The 19,989-nt window shown below is 46.3% G+C and overlaps 1 protein-coding gene across 1 annotated transcript in view; it reads right to left on the bottom strand.

Moving 5' to 3' along the window:
• Positions 1 to 19,989, bottom strand: part of LOC108926358 (zinc finger homeobox protein 3-like) — a 125,126-nt gene that overhangs the window by 70,754 nt on the left and 34,383 nt on the right. The window contains exons 2-3 of the mRNA XM_029253554.1: positions 4,970 to 8,018; positions 685 to 1,181 (exon numbers count right to left, since the gene is read on the bottom strand). Coding sequence (XP_029109387.1) covers positions 685 to 1,181; positions 4,970 to 7,982 — 3,510 coding nt within the window. The 5' untranslated portion in view covers positions 7,983 to 8,018. The remainder of the gene's footprint in view (positions 1 to 684; positions 1,182 to 4,969; positions 8,019 to 19,989) is intronic.

Raw genomic sequence — 19,989 nt, 5'->3', positions numbered from 1 at the left:
GGGATGAAAGAGGCAATTTGATTATTTTTATTCCGTCATTTCAACACCTTGTTTGTCGGTCTCAGTTTACTGCAAAAGAACAGGATATAAGAACTACGTTTTTTTTTTTTTTTTTTTTTTTACGTGTAGAAATAACGCATAGAATTATGGTATTGCTTGGTACTGATTCTGATTTCAGCTAGAGGACCTTGTGCTGTGGAAGGTTGGTGCTCAGAAAGGTTGTGAGCATCTTCATTGCATGACTGGCTCAAATACACGAACAGAAGGGTAAACACAAAAGGACCCAATCACATTTACAGGCGTTTACTGGGAAGTGTTCATCTGTTGGCTATTACTGAGAAATAACAAGAAAAGGTGACACACCAAGTCCAGTAATTAAGAATATTTCTGCCTTCCTAGTTTGAACAATGTTAATATTACAGAAATTAGTGTTGTTGCATCTATTTTGTTTATAGCTTTAGTCATGTAAAAATCTGTCCTATTTTCGTCTCCAACCTTGTTTACTAAATTTTGTTCAGTCATACTGTCTACTATAAACGAGATCCTGGAAAATTCTGAAGACAGTCTTAACCTATGGGTTCATGACCTGTCAACGGTACCTCCTATTCAGCCTTGGGAGATGAAGAATGACGACACACTGAAAACAATGTGGAAAGGGACCACGAAGGGGGACAAAGATCTCACCTTGTACAACTTCAAGCTGGCCTCATGGCGGGAGTTAACCGTATGGAGCCGGAGCTTCTCCAGACTGTTGGTGTAGTAGTCACAGGCATTGCACTTGAGGTGTACCGGGTTGCCAATGGCAACGCACTTGAGGCGCCACTCATTGCCCTTACCACCTTCCTTGATGTGCGCCACTAGCTGGTACTTCTGCACGTGTTTGTCTGTTTTACAGTGCAGCTGGAAGTTGGCCTTGAGCTGCGTTGTGTAGCGGCACAGCTTGCACTGGTGCGAGTCGCCCACGGTGGCACGCCACTCCTCCTCAGGCAGGCTGCGCTCAGCCCCCATGTGCACCGCCAGCATATCCACGTTGTCCGTGGTGAAGTGGTTGCACACGGCGCACTGGAAGAGCTTTAGGGAGGGGTCACTGGTCTGCGACAGGCTCTCCCCCAGGGTCATGAGCTCCTCGGACACCAGCTGCCCACCGCCCAGCCGCATGTCCATTGGGATCTCTCCGCCTACTGATACACAGGCACAAAGAGACGGTTATTGTTCCCTGCATGCATGTTTCTGCACTGTTGGTCCATTTAATCTAGCAGTGGGTTTCATTTTATATTCGGGGGTTAAATATCAAAAGATGCAACAAAGTGCTTATGTGTCAAGGTGTGATGGGAATTAACTCTGCAGTATTTATGTTCTCATTACAACCCAAAATGAGCAGGGGAACACAAGATCAGAAACGGGACAGAAAGTTTTTCAGCGTATCATGTGTTTCCCTGTGGTCAGAGCAGAGCTGATTCTCTGCAAAAGAACATTTTGAAGGATAGTGTGCATGTGAGTATCTAAATGCTCATGCTTGATTTTATTAAATCAAGATAAGTTGCCTTTTGGGGAAAAAGACAGGAGAAGTAACTTATTCACAGAAACAGAGTGAACTCAGTGAGCACAGTCTTGTTAGGACCGGGGATGGAAAAAAAATCAACTCCAGAAGATGTGGGCTCTAAAATAAAAGCATCATATGTACATAATAGGCAAGACGAAGTTCTGAAACACAGAATAATGTCAATCAAATCCAGAAACTCTGAAGGGGAAGAGCCCTGTTGAACTGCAACCTCCGATTTGAACAAAAATTACCACTGCTGCAGTGTACGAGGCACAAATCCAAACCAAAAACAAAGAAACCAAGCAAATTCCACAAACAGGGCAGCAGGAAAAATTAAAAAAAAGACATAAAATTGGGAAAAGGTGTTGATGTGTACTCTGCCAGTGCTGAGACTGTGAGCTCAGTGTGACCCTGACTGCCTTTACACTGAATTAATTCTAGCAGCCCATTTTTATTTATGGCTATGATATGTAGGCTGCAGTCATACTTTTCTCCATTACCTTGGTTATTAGGGGTATGCGAGGAAGACCTCTTTGAAACTCTCTAAAATCATTCACCTGAATTGCCTCAGTAAAAAGTCCAGCTGTACAAATGGTCCTGGTAAAGAAGTGAACTTTGAAAGTTGCTTTGAATAAGGGTTAAGCAAAAAATAATGTGAATAATAAAACATTTTTCCCATTAAGTAAAGACAGATTGTCAAACTCTTTGGTTCCATTTAGCTTTAAGCATTTTTTTTTTTAGCTTGGGTCAGTTTTTGCTGAGACAGCAGTTGAAGGGAGAACTATAAATAAATTAAAAAAAAAAAAAACTGAGGCCAAAGAATAAAATGTTAAGGCCTATTTTGTGGGAGGGCTTGGAGTTGGAGAAAGACAGGAGATCATCTGAGGTCAACTCTTGGCAACTTCACTGAACATTGGGAACAAATGGAACATAACACAGGCTATGTGTGCCACACTAATCGTGTCCTTTTCTCTGAAGTTACAGAACAACAGGTGGTGTAGTAGTTACAGCTGGTGCCTTTCGACCCCAAGGACCTGGGTTCAACTCCAACTTCCAGCTGCAGTCCCCTTGATCAAAGAACCTACCCTGAATTGACACAGTAAAAATGAGCCTGCTGTACAAAAGGTAAATAGGGAAAGTAGCTTAAAGTTGTCAGTTGCTTTAGATAAAATGTCAGATTCATGAATACATATTAGTGGGATACAGTGGCGACTGCCGTAAGTGAGCCAAAGCCCTTTCAGAACCGGACGTCCTCCAATTTTCGCGTATTCCTTCGTCACAAATGAAACAGACGCCAAAGAAGAAAAAAAAACACATTTGTCATAGCAACCAGTTGTTGGTGTGGGAAGGTAAAAGGGCTCTGAGGACAGGACAGTGCAAGACAAGTCTGTGCAAAGTGAGGGGCACTGGCATGCAGGACACTCCCCTGCACTAATCTAGCACTTGTGTTTGTTATCATGCCTGATTGACCAAGACTGATAGTAAGAATTATACACTGAAAAAAAATGACAACACTGAAAGTTCTGGAAAGGTGAAGGAGGGACGAGCTTTAGTCAAGGAGTGTCATTCTGTTGGAGTCCTGGGCTCTGCTGCTCCATTGTTTGCAAGACAATGAGGCACAGCTAAGAATTTCACCCAAATACAGCTTCTGTCATTCAGTGAAAAGATTACTGTTTTCAGTTTGCATACCACACACTTCAAAAGCAAGGAGCATGTGCTATTTATTAACATTCATATGCTTGGTGTTATTTATTCATTTACACAGATGGGCAATTTTTATAGTTTTCAGGGAAAGTACCATGATCAGGGACACTGCAGCAAGAGGTGGGATTTGAACTTGGCCCCTTCAATTCCAAAGGCAAAGGCTCTCAGCACTGTACCACTTGCTGCCCCAAAGAGGACTTGAACTTGAAGCTTTCATGCTAAGAGTCCCTTTAGCCACTTTTTCCACGCTGGTGTCCAATTCTTAAAAACCCGACAACTCTACACCTGGTGAGTTTTTTCCAACGGGGGTCTTTCTGTGTGACTTGCAGGTTCATGAACAGGTAAGCAGGTGGGAAGCACAGGGGTCGATCGCAGACATACTTTCCCACTGTCTTCACATGATGAGGTAAATCAAAACGTACAGACACGCAAACTTGCTATTTGGCAAAAAATGTCATTCTCTCATGTGGGGTGACGGAGCACAGGCCCCTATCACGCACATAAAGAGGTTGAGCAAACCTGCTCTATTGGATGCAGCTCGAGGGGCCGCTAAGCTCCTCGAGCTGGGGGCACACTGCATCCGTCTCCCCACTGCTGGCAACAAGAGAAACCGTGTGTTCAGCAGGGCAGGTGTGGCTCAGGGAGCTGGGATCTGAGCCAACAACTTACTGAAGAAGGAGCAGTAGGAAGAGAGAGTGAGCACCACGGGCTCCTGACGCATTAACCGTCTGCCTTATAACATCCTGCCAATCCAGCTGTTCAGTGTGACCAGAGTTAAGTCAGTATGGGTAAACAGACACCCTTAGCACTGTGGGTGGGGGAATCAGAGTTTTTGTGGAAGGCTGTTTGAGTGGTTTAAGGCCAAAGTGAAACGTCTGACAAAGTGCAAATAAACGACTACTATTATATATTTAAAAGCATACCCATCCTATGCCTATCGAGGTTCATTTATTCTGTGAAATCACTGCATTAGGAAAATTCTCGTTATTAGGGTTTTGCTTTTCCCATTATTTCATTTGGGAAAAAAATATGACAGCCAGAAACAATACTGTATGTGAGCAATTTCCAATTAAAAACTAACCTAAATAAATCATATTTTATACATGACAATGATAATACCAACTTCCAATATTTATAACGAAACTGTTGCATTCTGCCAGTTATACAAATAGTTAAAACTGGTACCGTGAATTGCGCAGAGGTGCGGATAATTTTTGGACCTTCAGCGTCACCTTGGGAATCTGACATGCGAAGCACAAAAAAACACTGTTTATGACAGTGAGGATGTTCACCTTATAAAAAGTTGTGTTATAGGTTTTAAATAATTTACATAATATTTAATAAAATTGTTGAATTATAGTGTGGGGGCGTGGTGGCACAGCAGATTTGACCAGGGTCTGCTCTCTGGTGGGTTTGGGGTTCAGGTCCTGATTGGGGTGCCTTGCGGCGGACTGGCGTCCTGTCCTGGGTGTGACAACGTGTATGTGTGTGTTAAACTATACCATGAAGCATCTCCACACTGTTTCAGCCTGTACGCGTTAGAATATGAGAAGGTCATGGCTGTTTAAAACCCCAGTGCTCCTGCCCCTGTGAACTCCCAGTAAACTGTGCTCAGGTTTACTGTGGTGAGCTTTCTTAACAGAACAGGTGGGATCATAACCCGGCCAGAGGTCACATCAATGCCCGTCAACATGGGAGCTGCGTCTCAGAACACTGTCTCACCGAGAGCAGGAGCCAGGGCTGCCACATTGGGGTCCAGGTGGAAGCCACCAAGCAGGAACTGGGTGTCAGCTCCAGCCGGGTCCATCTTGAGGCCAGGCGGGAGGGTCATGTTCTGGGACAAGTAGTACTGATAGAGCTCAGCCTCGGAGGGCGAGGACAGTCCCCCCAGGCGGCTGTGCTGCATCTGTGCCACATTCTGCTGCAGCAGCATCACGTTGTGCATGTGCTTCTCGCTGGTCATGTGGATGCGCAGGTTCCGTGCTACGTTGGTCTCATAGTCACAAACCTCACAGCGCCACGTTGGCTTGCTTTTCGGCTTAGTGGGGGAAGGTGCTCCGCAGGCGGCACCTGTGTGACCTGCGCTTTGTGCAGGGTGATGGTGGTGGTGGGCTGCAGCCTGCGTGGCTGGGGGCACAGGGACCACACCCCCAGGGGTGTGGCCATACACCTGCTCTCCGGCAGAGGGGACAGAGCCACCGTTCTGCAGCGTCTGCATGTTATTGAGGTGCTTGTCTGACTGCATGTGGATGCTCAGGTTTCCCTTGGTCGTGGTGGAATAGTTGCACACCTCACAGCGGAAGGGCTTGTAGCCACAGGTATAGCTCTCACCCCGTGCCAGGCGAGGATGGCTCTGCCCGCTGCTGCAGTACATGCAGGAGCCTCCAGAGTCTGGGTGCTTCTCCTTCATGTGGGCCTCCAGAGTCTGCTGGTATTTGTAGTGCCAGTTGCATTTGGGACACTTGAGTGTCTTGCAGGAGTTCCTTGAGTGCATCATGGTCATGTGACCTCCCAAAGAGCGGGAGGAGCCCAGCACAGTATCGCACTTGGGGCATTCGACCCCGCTGCCTCCACCGCCACCGACCCCATGACTCTGAGGGCACTCACCGACGTTGGCTGAGTCGCACGGTGTTCCGGGATGGGAGTGCGAGTGGCTGTGGGTGTGTGGCGAGGGGTGGAGGTGGTGGTGGTGATGGTGATAAAGGTGGTGATGGTGCAGGAAGGCCCCGCCGTCCTCCTCCCCCTCGGCTGGGCTGTCATTTGGTTCAGGAGCTGTGGCACTGTCTTGATTGGCACTTTCGTCGGAGGCCGCACGGGAGGCCAGCAGGGAGGACGCGGAGCTCGACAGGCACATGGGCCTGTCGTCCTTATCTCCTCGGCCATTGGCCGCCACCCCTGCTGTGGGGAGGGAAGACCCCTGGCAGTTAAAGCTCGAGGGGGTCTCTGAGGTCCTCCCTCCACTATCTGCAGCTGGCACCCTGGACGGGGGTGAGCATGTGGAGGTAGGGGCTTTGCTGCTGTGCGTGGGGCTGGCCGCAGAAGGGCAGGCAGAAGGCTGGAGAGCGCTACTAGGCATTAATAAAAGAGATTTGGAAATGCTTTGGTTTGAGACAGTTGGTCTCCCCCCTTCTCCGCCGCCGCTGCTGCTACTGCTGCCACATGCTATCGCAGGGCTTTCCTCCTCTTCCTCCTCCTCCTCTAACAGTTCCTCCTCATCCTCCTCAGAGTCCACCTCTGGACTCAGCAGGACTCCTTTACCATCCGCCAGCTCCCTCTGCCCATCTTCTCCCCTGTGTGTTCCCTCTCTCCCAGGATGCCCCTCTGCTCTCACCCCAAGCAGGGGCAGGGTGCTGGAGTCTTTGGCAGGGCCTGGGGCTGGGGTGAGTGGGGGCGGCTTTGGGCTGCCCAGGGCTCCCAGTGTCAGCAGAGGCCCCAGAGGGGACTGCTGGAGACCCACGTCAGGGTCTTTGCTGTGAAGGGCCTCGGCCCCACCGCCGTTGCCAGTGTCCAAGTGGACCCCGCTGAACGTGCCGTAGAAGCTCTGCGGCACTAACGTGGGTGGCGTGGCAGAGCTCTTGTTTTTTGGTTCCAAGAAGCTGATGAGAGGCTCTTTGTCCTTCCCAATACCCTGGATGATGGCGGAGGCATGTTTGTGGCCCAGCAGCCGGCGCTCATCCTCGTTCAGGGTCATGCGGTGGTCGTGCACGGCGTGCGTGGCGAAGGAGCGTGCGTAGCCAAATGACAGCTTGCAGAGGAAACACATGAGGATGGGCTTGCCCTTGCCATAGAGGGCAAGCCCATCAAATTTGGAAAAATCCACATTGTTGGGAACATCTTTGGATACGCAGGACTTCTTGGCAGACCCGTCACTGTTCAGGTATTCCTTGTTGCTTTTGTGCCGCACATCAAAGACGCGGAAACTGTGCAGGACAGGACTGAGGCCTGCCAGGCTTGAGGTACTGGGGAATCCTTGGTCTGAAGAGCCGAACCACTTGCCAAAAGATGAGGCTATGTGGAAAGTGTTGATGATCTGTGGGTAGACCGAGGATGAAGTCCTGGTGGATTCCCCCAGCGTCCCTGTGCCAGGGAGGGAGTTTATGGGGAGCAGGTTGGGCACCGTGCCCCCGTCACTTTGGATCAGCTGGCTCAAGCTCTCCACAATGTAGGCTGAGCCATCGGGCTGGTAGACGATCTCCCCAGCGAGGTTCTCCACGTCGCTGCTGTCCTCCTCCTCTCCCTCTTCGCTCCCGCTCTCCGTGCCCTCTCTCCGTCGTGCCTTGTGCTGCCGCAGGAGTGTTGGCATTGCTCCTTCCTCTGGGTCTATGGGCAACGCAGAGAAGGACTGCAGACTTGGAAAACAGGTGTCAATCTCCATTTCGTCAAAGTCGTCGAGCTCCTCATCCTCCTCGTCTCCACGGCTGACGCCTCCTTCCTCCTCTCCCAGCCCCACCCTTCTTGACTGCTGTTGTCTTAATGGTGAACTGATGCTAGAGGACAAGCGTACAGACCGAGTCTGCTGCGGCGTCACACTCTCAAGAGACGTGTCGGAAACTTGTAGCTGGGGAGGGTAGGGGGTGGACAGGGACAGAGGCTCCAAGGATGGGGGCTGGCTGCTGGGGGGGACCTGTGCGTTAGAAAGATCGTTCCAGTGCTGTGGAGGGCGCTGCTGCTGGGAGCTGGTGCTGGTGAGCCCATCGTCTGTCCCAGAAGCCACGGGAGACTCACAGCTTTCCATGCTGATGCCTACTTGAGGCGTTCATCGCATCTGGGCCTGAGGGAAGAAGCAAAGGAGAACTTAGAGCACTATCGAGTCTACTCCCATATTTAGAAAAAATAAATAGAAATCAGTACTTCTATTACATATGTCATTCTGAAAATGTAATAACATATAGAAGAGAGGAATCAATTTTTTTTAAAGATAATTTCCATTGCAGGTTAGGCCAGGTAATGATTGAAATTCAAGTGAATTAAAAGCATCCCAAGAACCTCAGAATTTCTATAGAAAATCACTGAATGTGCTTCATGTGTTGTATAATACACTGAGCCCAAAATTAAAGTTATGATCAGATGGCGAAAACAAGTTCAGCAAAGCTCCACACATGACGTTCATTCCCAGTAAACCTGCCATCTGTCACCTTGTCATCAAGGAACAGAAGGTCACCATGAACCATTTCCCGAAATTAACATATTCAGTGAAGAACAAATTGTGTAAACAAACAAATAAAATTCAGTAACTGGAAACACAAACTTTTTGGAACTGTATATCGTTGCATGATACATTTACATAATTGTAGGGAACATTAGCGATGTTAAGTAGCAACACTTTAATGTTCCTTTGGAGTCCCTTCTCCCAGCACTTAAGATAGATAAATGCGCACTGAATATGCAGTGAAATAAAGGGCTGCACTTTCAAGTGAGTTTCTCCTAGTTTGCACTCAGCTTCCCAGCTTTCTATATTAAATTGCCGAATTCCTGTGTGCCCGAATAAGGATCTGTGTGCACACACAAGAAAATTGTTATAAATTCATACTGCGCAAACATGCCCGGGACTTCCGATGGCAAAAAAGCGCAGCCGTGTCCAAGGTGCTGTACAGGTTTGCCATATCTCGCTCCAGGAAGGAGACACATGATGGAGAGCGGTACTGCTGAGCTAATAATTTTACTAAAGGCATGTAGACAACATTCATTAAGAGAGGTGACTGGAATCAAACCAATAACTCGGTCTGGTCTTTAACCTTGAGTGCTGAATATTAAATGAGCAAAGTTTCCCATAAGTGCACAGTTTCAAGACTATTAGTAAGTTCACCACTTGACTGATATATTTCATTTTCCTGAGGATACCGTTTACCGTTTATACCCGATGAGCTTCTTCCACTTCGCTCCATTTCCAATGGTCCAATGTTTCAGTTTTGCAAAATTCTGTCATACATATTACTAACCCTCCCTTAGTGAAAGTCACTGTCCAAGGAGACTTACGACATTGGGTCTGTACAGAGCTACGCAAGACACTTGAAATTTATCCATTTATGTAGCGGGATATTTTTACTGTATCAATCCAGGGTAAGTACCTTGCTCGAGGGGACTACAGAAAGACATCCCTAACCATAAGACTACCTACAGCCCTACTACCCCCGAACAAGTCAAAATCAAAATGATACCTGGACAAACTTGAGATGTTCCACTACATCTCGACTAGCAGATCACCTGCAGGAACATGCCTCTCCTGCTCCCCTTTGCTGTAATCGGTGTCATCAGCTCCACCCACAGCTGAAGACGTCAGGCCGAGAACAAAACACCCGTATGACAGCACGCCAAGAGGGAGCACTGAACGGCAACCACCTCTGTGGTGAGAAGGAGTGAAAAAGTGGCAGTGGTGCATTACGGACGGTGACCTGCTTCTTTGTTTGAATGAAAACGGAAGGACAGAAAGGAACAGTGGGTTGCGGTACTCATGTGAAGCCACACTATAAGGAACAAGGAGGACTGTGATGCTTCCCTTTTGTGTGGCATTAGCTCTGAAATACAGCAGTCTTTGATTAAAACTAATACTGCCACAGAGTCAGGGCCAGAAACATCCTGAATTCCAAGATTCCAGAACCCATAGTGGAAATAAGCCCTTATGTGACAGGTCCTCTGTGCGCGCACGTGTGTGTGTGTGTGTGTGTGTGTGTGTGTGTGTGGAAGGGGGTCATCGGTAAAACATAAACTGTACTTCAACAGGGACTCCTACAGCATGAAAACGTGTAACTCAACGTTCAAACAAATAACACAAAAACGTAGTGTTCTTCAGTAAAGAATGAATGGAATTTCTGCTGGAGTGCGGTGCTCAAGAAGGACAAACAGCGTGAACTGCAGTTGTGTTATTTATCCAACTGGAAGTCACATAAATATGTACAAACACAGCCTTGTCCTGTTGTAATAGACAAAGTGAAGAACACAACAGGAATAGAACATTTAACATTTCACCATGCATCACATTTGTGAGAGAATTCACAATTCTCTATAGGCTGTGATTCGCATCTCATTCTCTCAACACAATCTGTGGATTAACACTACTGCCATCGCAAAAGCTAGTAAATAAAAAAAACACAGAAGCACACTCCGTCCCTGGAGTACAGTGACAATTTGAAGCGGACGTAAAATTACATCTAGTCAAAAGCATTTTCATTAAATGGAATTTACCAGATCAGAGAGGGGGAATTAAAGCCCAAGAACATATCTTCTTATGAGCTTGTAAAAGCCGCTTCTCCTGGGGTTGGGTGCTCGGGAAACACTGGGGAATTCAGCACCTGAAGCTTAAGGTGCAACCTGCTCGTCCCTGATGCTGCACTCGCAGCCACGACCGGCCCAGGCCAAGTCTCGCTCATCTCCGATCAGCAATCGGGAATGGTGACATATACGGGGCAGAGAAGAGGAAGAGGAAGAAAGAAGCCCATTGACGAAGAAGATGGGGTCTGATGTCCCACACGGGTTCTGTTTTATTAATCAAAAAGTCTAGGAGAACCCCTTGGAAAATCGGAAAGGGTTGCGTCTGCAAAGCTACCCCAACCAGCTTCGAATACATCAATGTTCAAATTTCCTCTTTACCTTGAACATTTAAATTGAAAAGAGAGCTCCTCGCTCGAGCGCTTAATCGACGAACGTTAAGACATATGGCCAGTAGAGTATGAATAGTAATGAAGAGCTCTGGTCTCTCCAGAGGAGTACGCATCAAGCTCTCGAGTGTGGTTCAAACCCACATCAGTGATCCCGCCTGCGAACTCAGAGCACCACTTTCCCCAGCTCCAGTCAGCTGGAACGCTGCAGAGAATTATCACCAAAGTCATGGGATTTCTGAGACACAGAAGGCTGCTTTTAAAATGCAAACATTTCTTTTAAGAAGAAAAAAAATGCCTTTTATAACCTAAATAACCTAACCTAATAACTTGAAATTAACAAGCTCATGCTGATTCATCCATAATTCAAAAACGACCGACCGAGGCCTTCAAGAGCATGTTTTCACTCTCGGCGCAAAAGGATCCGCCCCCATCTGCCACAAGCTCCACCCCCTCACTGGCATTTACAGAAAGGCCAGACATCTGTGCTCCGTCTCCTACTTAAGGAGGCAAAAAGGCAGCTCAGGTCGATGGCATTCAGAGTGTAAACACGGCTTCCCGTAAAATCAATGATCTTCAAGTTTAGCCATCAGTCTGTGGAACAGAAATAGCCGAGGCTCTTAAGGAGCTGGAAATGTCGCAGGTTTGATGGCTGGACACGCTCCGGATGGGTGTTACGATGCTTGGCTCCGGTGTGGCACAGCACCGCTTGCTCAAACACTTTCTGGCTTCGGGAGGTAGGCTTCAAACAAACGACACGCTTTACGACAGATTAAAGCGGCGGTGAGAATAAACATGACCGACAGTAAGCAACACCGAGGACGATCAAATAACATCACAATAGACACAATAAACATTCCGGTAAAGTCAGAATATAGAATAAAATGAGTTAACGGAGCATCCGCACATTTAGTGTGTACGACTGAAAAAACATCTTGGTGTAATTAGAAACTTTTAAGTGGGTTTGGGTTAATTAACCAATTCTAGGCAGCACACAGCAAGAGGCTCCCAGGGTGCTAAATCCATGAGCAGCCAGCCACGGGATACCAGCCCGGCAGACGAGGGGGTCTCGGAAGAGCCAGGGTCACACGAACCTCGAGTGAATCGGAGCAAAAGGGACAAATACACCGGAAACAAACATTTACTGCTATTGCACAGGCCGCTTTGTACCATTTCGCTTGCATTTCGGCAACAAAATTAGTTTTCACACTAATGTAAATAAACCGCAGATGAATTACGTCTAGTAACCTTTGCCTGTTCCTTCCTCATCAAGTTTTCTCAACTGCTGAGTAGAAAAAGTGTTTCAATAACTACAGAAACACTTTGTTACAGCAACTGAGAGCAACCTCTTTAACAAGGCTTCAGAGAAGTGCAGTGTATCATCTCCCCATGATGTCCCCAGTGGTTTGCTTGCGCTCTGTAAATGCATAAATTATCCGTGGGATAGAGGTATTGATGTATAATCAGAGATGAGCAATCGTGCTCGTACCGCAAACCCTTCATTCGCCCCCAGGCAACCTGGCTCACTCCGCACATGCTGCGCGCGCCAGGAACCCACGGGGGGGAAGTGGTGGCGGCTGCGGTGTGTTTGACAGGGAACGGGCTTGAATCTATCTCTGAATTTGTGTGTGTGTGTGTGTGTGTGTGTGAGATAGAGAGATCAGCCAGCTCCACTGTTCCTCCAGCAGGTACCGCTGATGTTCCTCCCCTGCTGGTCCTTGTGAGTGAAATTCACAGAGTGCACACACACACACACACACACACACGCACACACATTTTCTTTGGACCTGGCGAGGTAAAGCATGTACATGAGGCCTTGACCCAACAGAGAGACAGGAATACACAAATTTACTGTTTTTCTAATTTATTATTTTTATAAATGACACTTTTGTACTCAATTTCCTACACACACTGCAGCCTCAACTACAATCAGAAGTTCTCACTTCTCCTCTAGTTGGCTGTGTGTCTTTACAGTGACAACCATGGGAATGCTCACTTCTCCCTGAGCATCTTCCACGTCTGACACAGAGCTGAACGAAACGCCCGTGGCTTCAACCTCACCCGGAGCCACACCGAGATCAACCAGGGCTCTGGTGTTTCTCCCCAAATACAACACACACTCAACATTAGCAGGATATTTCCTATTAAAGGTCATCGAGAAGTAAGAGACAAACAGATCAACGTTTTCCGACCTCATGCGCTCACCACCATTAATTATTCAAATCGCTACTATTTTTGTCCCAGGAAAGGCAGACTTTTGGCTTCGCTGAAAGTGGAAATCAAATCAACCAATTGCAAGATTTTGTAGTCCTTGCGATTTTTGTTTTGTTTGCGAACATTTTTTTTTTTCTTTCTTCACAGGCTGGAAGAAAAATAAGAGACGTCCGAAAGCTGGAGTCATCAGCATTAAGAGCGCGCACACACACACACACACACACACACACACACACACACACACACACACACACACACACACACACACACAACTACACCTTTCCATGTTACAGTTACCATGGTGAGTACAAGTTCTGGTGAAGGGCTTTCGGCCACAGAAGAGCAGCTGAGGGTCGCTTAGCATCGTGCCCTCTCACCTTTAATAAGGCACAGCCTAAACTGACCAACGCATTCCCCACAGCATGTTTTGCCAAGCCAAGAACAATGGTTTGAATTAGTAGGAGATAACCTTTTTCATCCAAGATCCTTTTAAGCAACCTGGAAAACAGAAGTCTGAGCCATGACCAAGACCCACACCTGACAACACAGCACTGAGGGCTTCTCAGACACCTTCAATTAGCCATGAAACCCTCTGGACCATCCTCCTAAAAAGATGGGCAATTCAGCAAATTCCACGGGGGCCACAGAAGAGGCGAGGCAGCATGTCACAGTGCCACCTACAGCACAAGCGCATCTATAAGAAACATGGATGTGAAAGCACAACTGAGGCAACTGTTAGTTCTTAATACAAACAGTCTTTTTATACAGTAGCTATATCTCTGTCAGTCGGTGAAATGCACTTGTGTTTATTCAGTATTGCTTCGGAAAAAAATTTCTGCTTAATGAAAAAACTGGATGTTAATAGTGGAACAGGGGTTAATAGTGCTGCTGTCTCATCACGCCTGGGTGGTGCGAGAGGACGTGGGTTTGAACCCCGCTCGGTCTGTGTGGAGTTTGCGTGTTCTCCCCATGTCTGTGTGGGTTTCCTCCAGGTGCTCTTGTTTCCTCCCACAGTCCAAAGACATGCTGTTCAGGTTCACCCATAGTGTTCGAATGACAGAGAGAGTGTGTTTCACTAGTGTATAGATGAGTAGTGACCCATTGTAGGTAGTGTATCTAGCAGTGTAAGTCACCTTGGTGAATAAGGTGTGTGGGCTCATAACCCTACATAGAGTTCATTGGAAGTTGTTTTGGAGAAAAGTGTCTGCTAAATGAAGTAATGTAAAAGTTTGAAATCCTCCATAGATGGTATCATGCCAAAAAACAACAGAGAAAGCTGTGAATTATTTTGTGGTACATAATACATGAATGTGTGATAATGTGACTTGTTAGTGATTGGCAAGTCCGAAAAAACATCTGGTCACATTCTAAAAATCAGGGCAAACTGTATAAGGCATTACATAAAGAAACACTGAACAAACAGCACCACTATTAAACTATTAATAACAACGGTAAGAGTAACAACAACTAAAAGCACATGATGATAGAATAACCAAAAGAAATGATTATGGGGAAAAGATTTCCGAGATGAAAAAGTACAGGATGAAAGGTGAAGGCGACGGGGACCTGGCCCCTTATTCTAGAGCAGGATATCCTGCATAAATAATTACAGAGACCCCTTTAAGAGGAGCTGTGATGTCTCCCCATTCACCTTCCACTGCACATTTGCTAAAGTCATTAAAGACAAAGATTTCAAAAGGAAAGAAAAAAAAAAAAAAAGTTATTTTATGGGTCTGAGCTCAGACTGGTCTGCTACGGTGAAAACCTCATCTTCAGAAAGAGCTGCTGTCATTTCAAATAATAAAACCCCAGAAGAGAATTGATTTTTGCTCCTTAACTCTTTTATGGAATCAAGGAGATTAATAAAGGAAAAAAATGTGTCCCTTAAACAGGGGTGAGAGAAAACAAGAATATTATTATGAATGTCAACTCAGGTGTAGATAAGAGACCCAGATTAGATTTGTGGGGAGATGGGGAAGCCTCGTATTCTTTTTTAACAAAGAACCACGTCAATCTGCAGAACTGACAGAGGGAGAAAGCCAATGGCCTGGACTTCTAATGGTCTGCTATTTGTGTAATACATTGTAGGATATAGCCATTTAAAGTTCTCGTGCTCACACTTACACATTTGCCAAGTAATTTTTGAAAGAATGCTTTACAGCCATACAGGCTCATTTTCGCTGGCACAATAAACAAAAGGGAGCTGACAGCTGTAATCAAACAGGCCATATCCTGTTCTGCTTTTTGTTTTGTTTTGAATAAAACACTCATCTCATAATCAGACGTTCCTTTGACCTGGTTCACCTTGAATTCTCAACCTTGTGAGAGAACACTGGCAACTGATGGGTTTTCACTGAAAACAAAAACAAGAGCGATAAGATCTCACAACGGTATTACAGTCATGTTCCTCGCGGAGAGGCCATGAGTTTGTTTTGCGAAGCCCTGAGGGGCACAGAGGCGTTGTGTAGAACCACAGCACTATGGGAATTTCAGATAACAAGTCTCTCAGAAAGCAGCTCACACAGACTCTGAGACCATCTGGTTTGTCGCTCAAGTTGAAATGTAAACTATATTTAACCGTACTTTGGAAGAAAAATTATGTCTTTTCCATACTAAGCGATCGTGTTCTTTACATCCAAAAAGCAAGACTCACAAACAGTCAAAAACTAGAAGATTAGATTCCAGAAAAGTGTGAGTTTAGCAATATAAGACTGAATGTTATACAGTATCCATTTAAAGCAAAAATCTATTCGACTGCATAGCAACAATACATTCTACAGTATTATTCTTTATACATTCAGATGTCTAAACAGAAAGAACTATTTACTTTGGATAACGGCGTATGAAGCTTACAGCCGAATAGCAAAAATGTCCATGGAGAGTCACACCTTGTTTTCAGATTAAATTTCCCCTACAGCTACATAGCAATCAGAAACTGCAAGCAAAAGGGCTACAAAACCACACACACACACACACACACACACACACACACACACACACACACACACACACACTTTCTGAACCGCTCGTCCCACACGGGGAACCGGAGCCTAACCCGGCAACTCAGGGTATAAGGCTGGAGGGGGAGGGGACACACCCAGGACGGGACGCCAGTCCGTCGCAAGGTACCCCAAGCAGGACTGGAACCCCAGACCCACCGGAGAGCAGGACCCGGTCCAACCCACTGAGCCACCGCACCCCCGGCTACAAAATTACACAAAAAAAAAAAAAAAGAGAAAAATCCAAATAAGAAAGTGGCTTAATGGACAAAGTTGAAAAAAGCCCCCATTTTATTCTAAAGAACATGACATCAAAAGACATTTCAGCCCTGCAAAGCTCCCATCTGCAAAAAGGGAACATTAAACTCTCTACCTGAGGACATCAGCAGTTCCAAACTTTTAAACAGGGTTGTTGCACATTAAAATGTGCAGTGCCAGGACTTTGAAATGCTTGTTTTAGGCAGTGAGAACCTCAAGGACCAAACAACGTGTCAGGAAGACTCTTTAAAGCTGTGATCAAAACACACAATAAGCTCATAGTGCCAATACTGTTTTGACTGTAAGTGCATCCCAATTTTTCAGTTTTGGAATCAGGACAATAGCTCTGCTTAATCTGATCTTTTTTTTTTTTTTTTTTTACAAAGGCTTATTGCTAACAGGGTCTATAAGCAACAGCAGCTGACAGAAATGATGTGATCCTCTTGCACATGTAGACAGATGTGGTATGAGAGAAGCAGATTCTTCTCTTCCGATCCATTGGAAGGAGTGAAGAGACCGTGAAGCAGGAGACCTCCTGTATCAGCTACAGAACGCTGATATTCCACCAATACTGAATTCATAAGATAAAAGTTTCAGACAGTCACAAGACAGTGGATCTTGCTAGAGCCTACAGGATCGAGGAAAACCTTTCGATGAGGATGTATTTAGGCACTTCCCGTTTCTCCGCATTTTCTTCACCGCTCTGCCATTCTCTCTCTTAACTAAAGACTGACACTGGAGATGACAGGCTGATCTCCTAAGGACGATGCTCCTGTGGTCGTAATTTTAGAACACTCTGCCTCCTGCTCCTCTTGGTCCCAGTGTTAATGAAAAGTCCACATGTATCCCTCATGTCCTTAGCCCACATTGCCTTCAAGCTGAGCACCTGTTTGATATAAATCACCCAGCAGATCTGGATGTGGGAAGTGAGGCATTAGGCATGACACAGGCTGTGAAAGTTCAGATCACGCCAACCGCAACATCTAGTTGAACCGCTGCAAACCAGATCCCCGCCGATCAGCATTAGTTCCCTGGTCTCCGTGCTTCAGACATGTGGCCCACAGCTGAGTACATGCGGAGCGGCGAAGCTGAAGCAGCCGATGAAAGCTGCTCGATACCAACAAACAACTTGGCGCACAGGTCAGAAGGGGAAGGAGCAGGAAGAGAAGGATGAAACAGAGGAGGAGAAGGTCCAGTTACAATCTTGTTGCTGTCAGCCATGTCAAATATACCCACAGTGACTTTAAAGAAAAGAAAAAAAAACAGAAGCTAGAAAGCTTACAGCCAAGTATATTCATTCAATGACTGTTCCACACAACAGTTATTTGAAGATAATTTTTTAAAAATGGGAATATACCACTATGTACTCGTTACCTTCCTGCACTAATCTAGTTTTTTTGAGCCCTTCCTATCCAGGACCTCAGTTAAACATTAACTAAAGATGTTTTCAATCTGAACTTCATATACTACCATGGAGGTAAGAACCTGAAAAGAAAGGGAAAGGGGAGGGAAAAGCTAAGAAAATATAATTTGTAGAGGATTTAGTATTAGACTACCCCAAACAGAGGCAGAAGTGAAAAAGTGGCTTGTTCTGTTTCGCAGAGCGGCATGGTGTGTTGCGGGGGACTGGCAGTGGGGCAGGGTTTGAGCACAGCCATGCTGTAATTTACATTGCTGGGTAATTATTTGCAGGACCAAGAGCTCCAAACAAATGAAAGGAGCATCTCTGTGGGAGCTACGGGTATGGGGGGTACCGTATAGGCCAAACTTATCCAACCTGCACTATTCGGACCCCCTGTTCAGTCTCAGCCCACCTTCGTTGACCTCCCAAGGACTTCCACGAGCACCCCGTCAGGGCAAGGAAGCACTGGCAGAAAATGGATGAAAAACATGACAGGGCGAATCAAAGTAACACCTACATAACTATCTTTGGCACAGAAATGTAGAACAGTGTATTGTATGCCCCAAGGCAGGGATAGAGCACAAACAAAAAAAACGAATTCTTTTTCTTAAGATGCAGCCGGGAGAGAGAGGGAAACAAAACCGTTTCAGTGAATCATCCCTGAAACAGCTGATGGAAATGACAGAATAGAGGAGAGCAACTGAGCTTGGCGAGAGCCTCGGAGTCCATTCCTGCTGGGTAACCGACTGCTTCGGATTCATTAACAGGCAACTTGTGAACACGTTCTGAAAAAAGCACTGCATGAGAACCTCAGAATATTACACTTATCAAATTAATTTGGGGTTTGCATCCAATACAAGGCAGTGCTTCTGTCCAGAAATTTACAAAGCACAGCAAAGCATCTGTGACACGGAGGCTTTGGTCGGCAACACAAAGGCAGCACAGAGAAAGTGGCGATAAGACCACAATGGGAAGAGATAGAGCCCTGATTGCCAAGAGTCCTTTAGACAACCTACACAAGGACAAGACTTTGTTGAAAACACCATTTTATTGGTGGAAATGTACAACTGTGAACAAGATACTGTAAATAGTTAGGGTAACATCCAAAGCTGACAAAGAAGCCGCCTCATAACCCTCCTAAAGCACCTGAAGCTCAGCCTTCAAAATGTTAAGACGAATCCTGAGAAAGGAATATGTGAGTTATACTGTGCATGGAGGAGCCCACAGGAGCCCATCCTAAGGCTACGTATCCTTAGGTCGTTATTGAGGCACAGTTCTGGGCACAAGGAAAAGGATTCTCACGGTCTCTGGCTTCATATGTACAATGGTACGCAAGAGCACTGACAGAGAAAATGAAAAAAAAATCCAACATCTGAAGTGAAAGATGACAGCTGCAATTGCACCCTATTCATACCTTTGTAGGTCCATCATGTTTGTGCTTGTTGGGGTTGCGGCATCACTGATGTTCTTGAGTGTGGTTTGCATGTTAAGCCATGGCATCAGTTGTAGGTTTATTCCTGCGCTGCTCTCGGATCCAGTTAAAACGTCGAGTCAACAGGCCACGGTAAGGCATTGGGTCTCAGTCGGACTTCTGGGCCTCACACATTCCACCAACCTCCCAGCCCACTCAGGTTACCCTGGCAGTACCCTACTCACACATGGCCCTTCATGATGAAGCACTTCTTATCACAGTGCTCTTTCTTTCACTCTCAGTAAGAAATCTGTCCTAAACAATATCCCGCAGTGCCAGGGGCCGACGAATACCATCGAGAAAAGTCGGCGAAAAGATGAAGGTAAGCTCAGGGTGAAGTGCTGTGTGAGAGCTGCAGCAAGGCCTCTTTGCCCTACTCGTGGGTCAACGGGAACTAGACACAGCACTCGTGCTCCTGTCTTGAAAGATACACCGTGGCAGGAGTTCCGAAAAATAAAAGGGAAAATAATTGGCTGAGGACGTGTCACTGGGATCCCTAATTGCGCACGAGTCCCTGGTGCAATTTAGGGGACGTTGACACTGGACTTGCTGAATGCATGCAGCCCAAAGCTGGCAGAAAAAAAGGCCCCACAAGGCCTAATGCCCACTGCCCTACCGCTCTCATCTCAGGGGTCGCTTTTAAAGAAACACATGCCATAGCTGCACGCAGAAAAGCAACACACTCCACCAGATTTTAGGGTGAGCAGCTCTTGAGCATGTTGCTGGAGAAAACCACAACAGATAGCGAAATCAATACATTCATAGCTCAGACATGTCCAATCAATCTCGGGAAGGTTAGGCAT

This window comes from Scleropages formosus, chromosome 7 (genome assembly GCF_900964775.1).
Source record: "Scleropages formosus chromosome 7, fSclFor1.1, whole genome shotgun sequence".
NCBI lineage: Eukaryota > Metazoa > Chordata > Actinopteri > Osteoglossiformes > Osteoglossidae > Scleropages > Scleropages formosus.
This window is presented reverse-complemented; position numbering and strand designations above follow the sequence as displayed.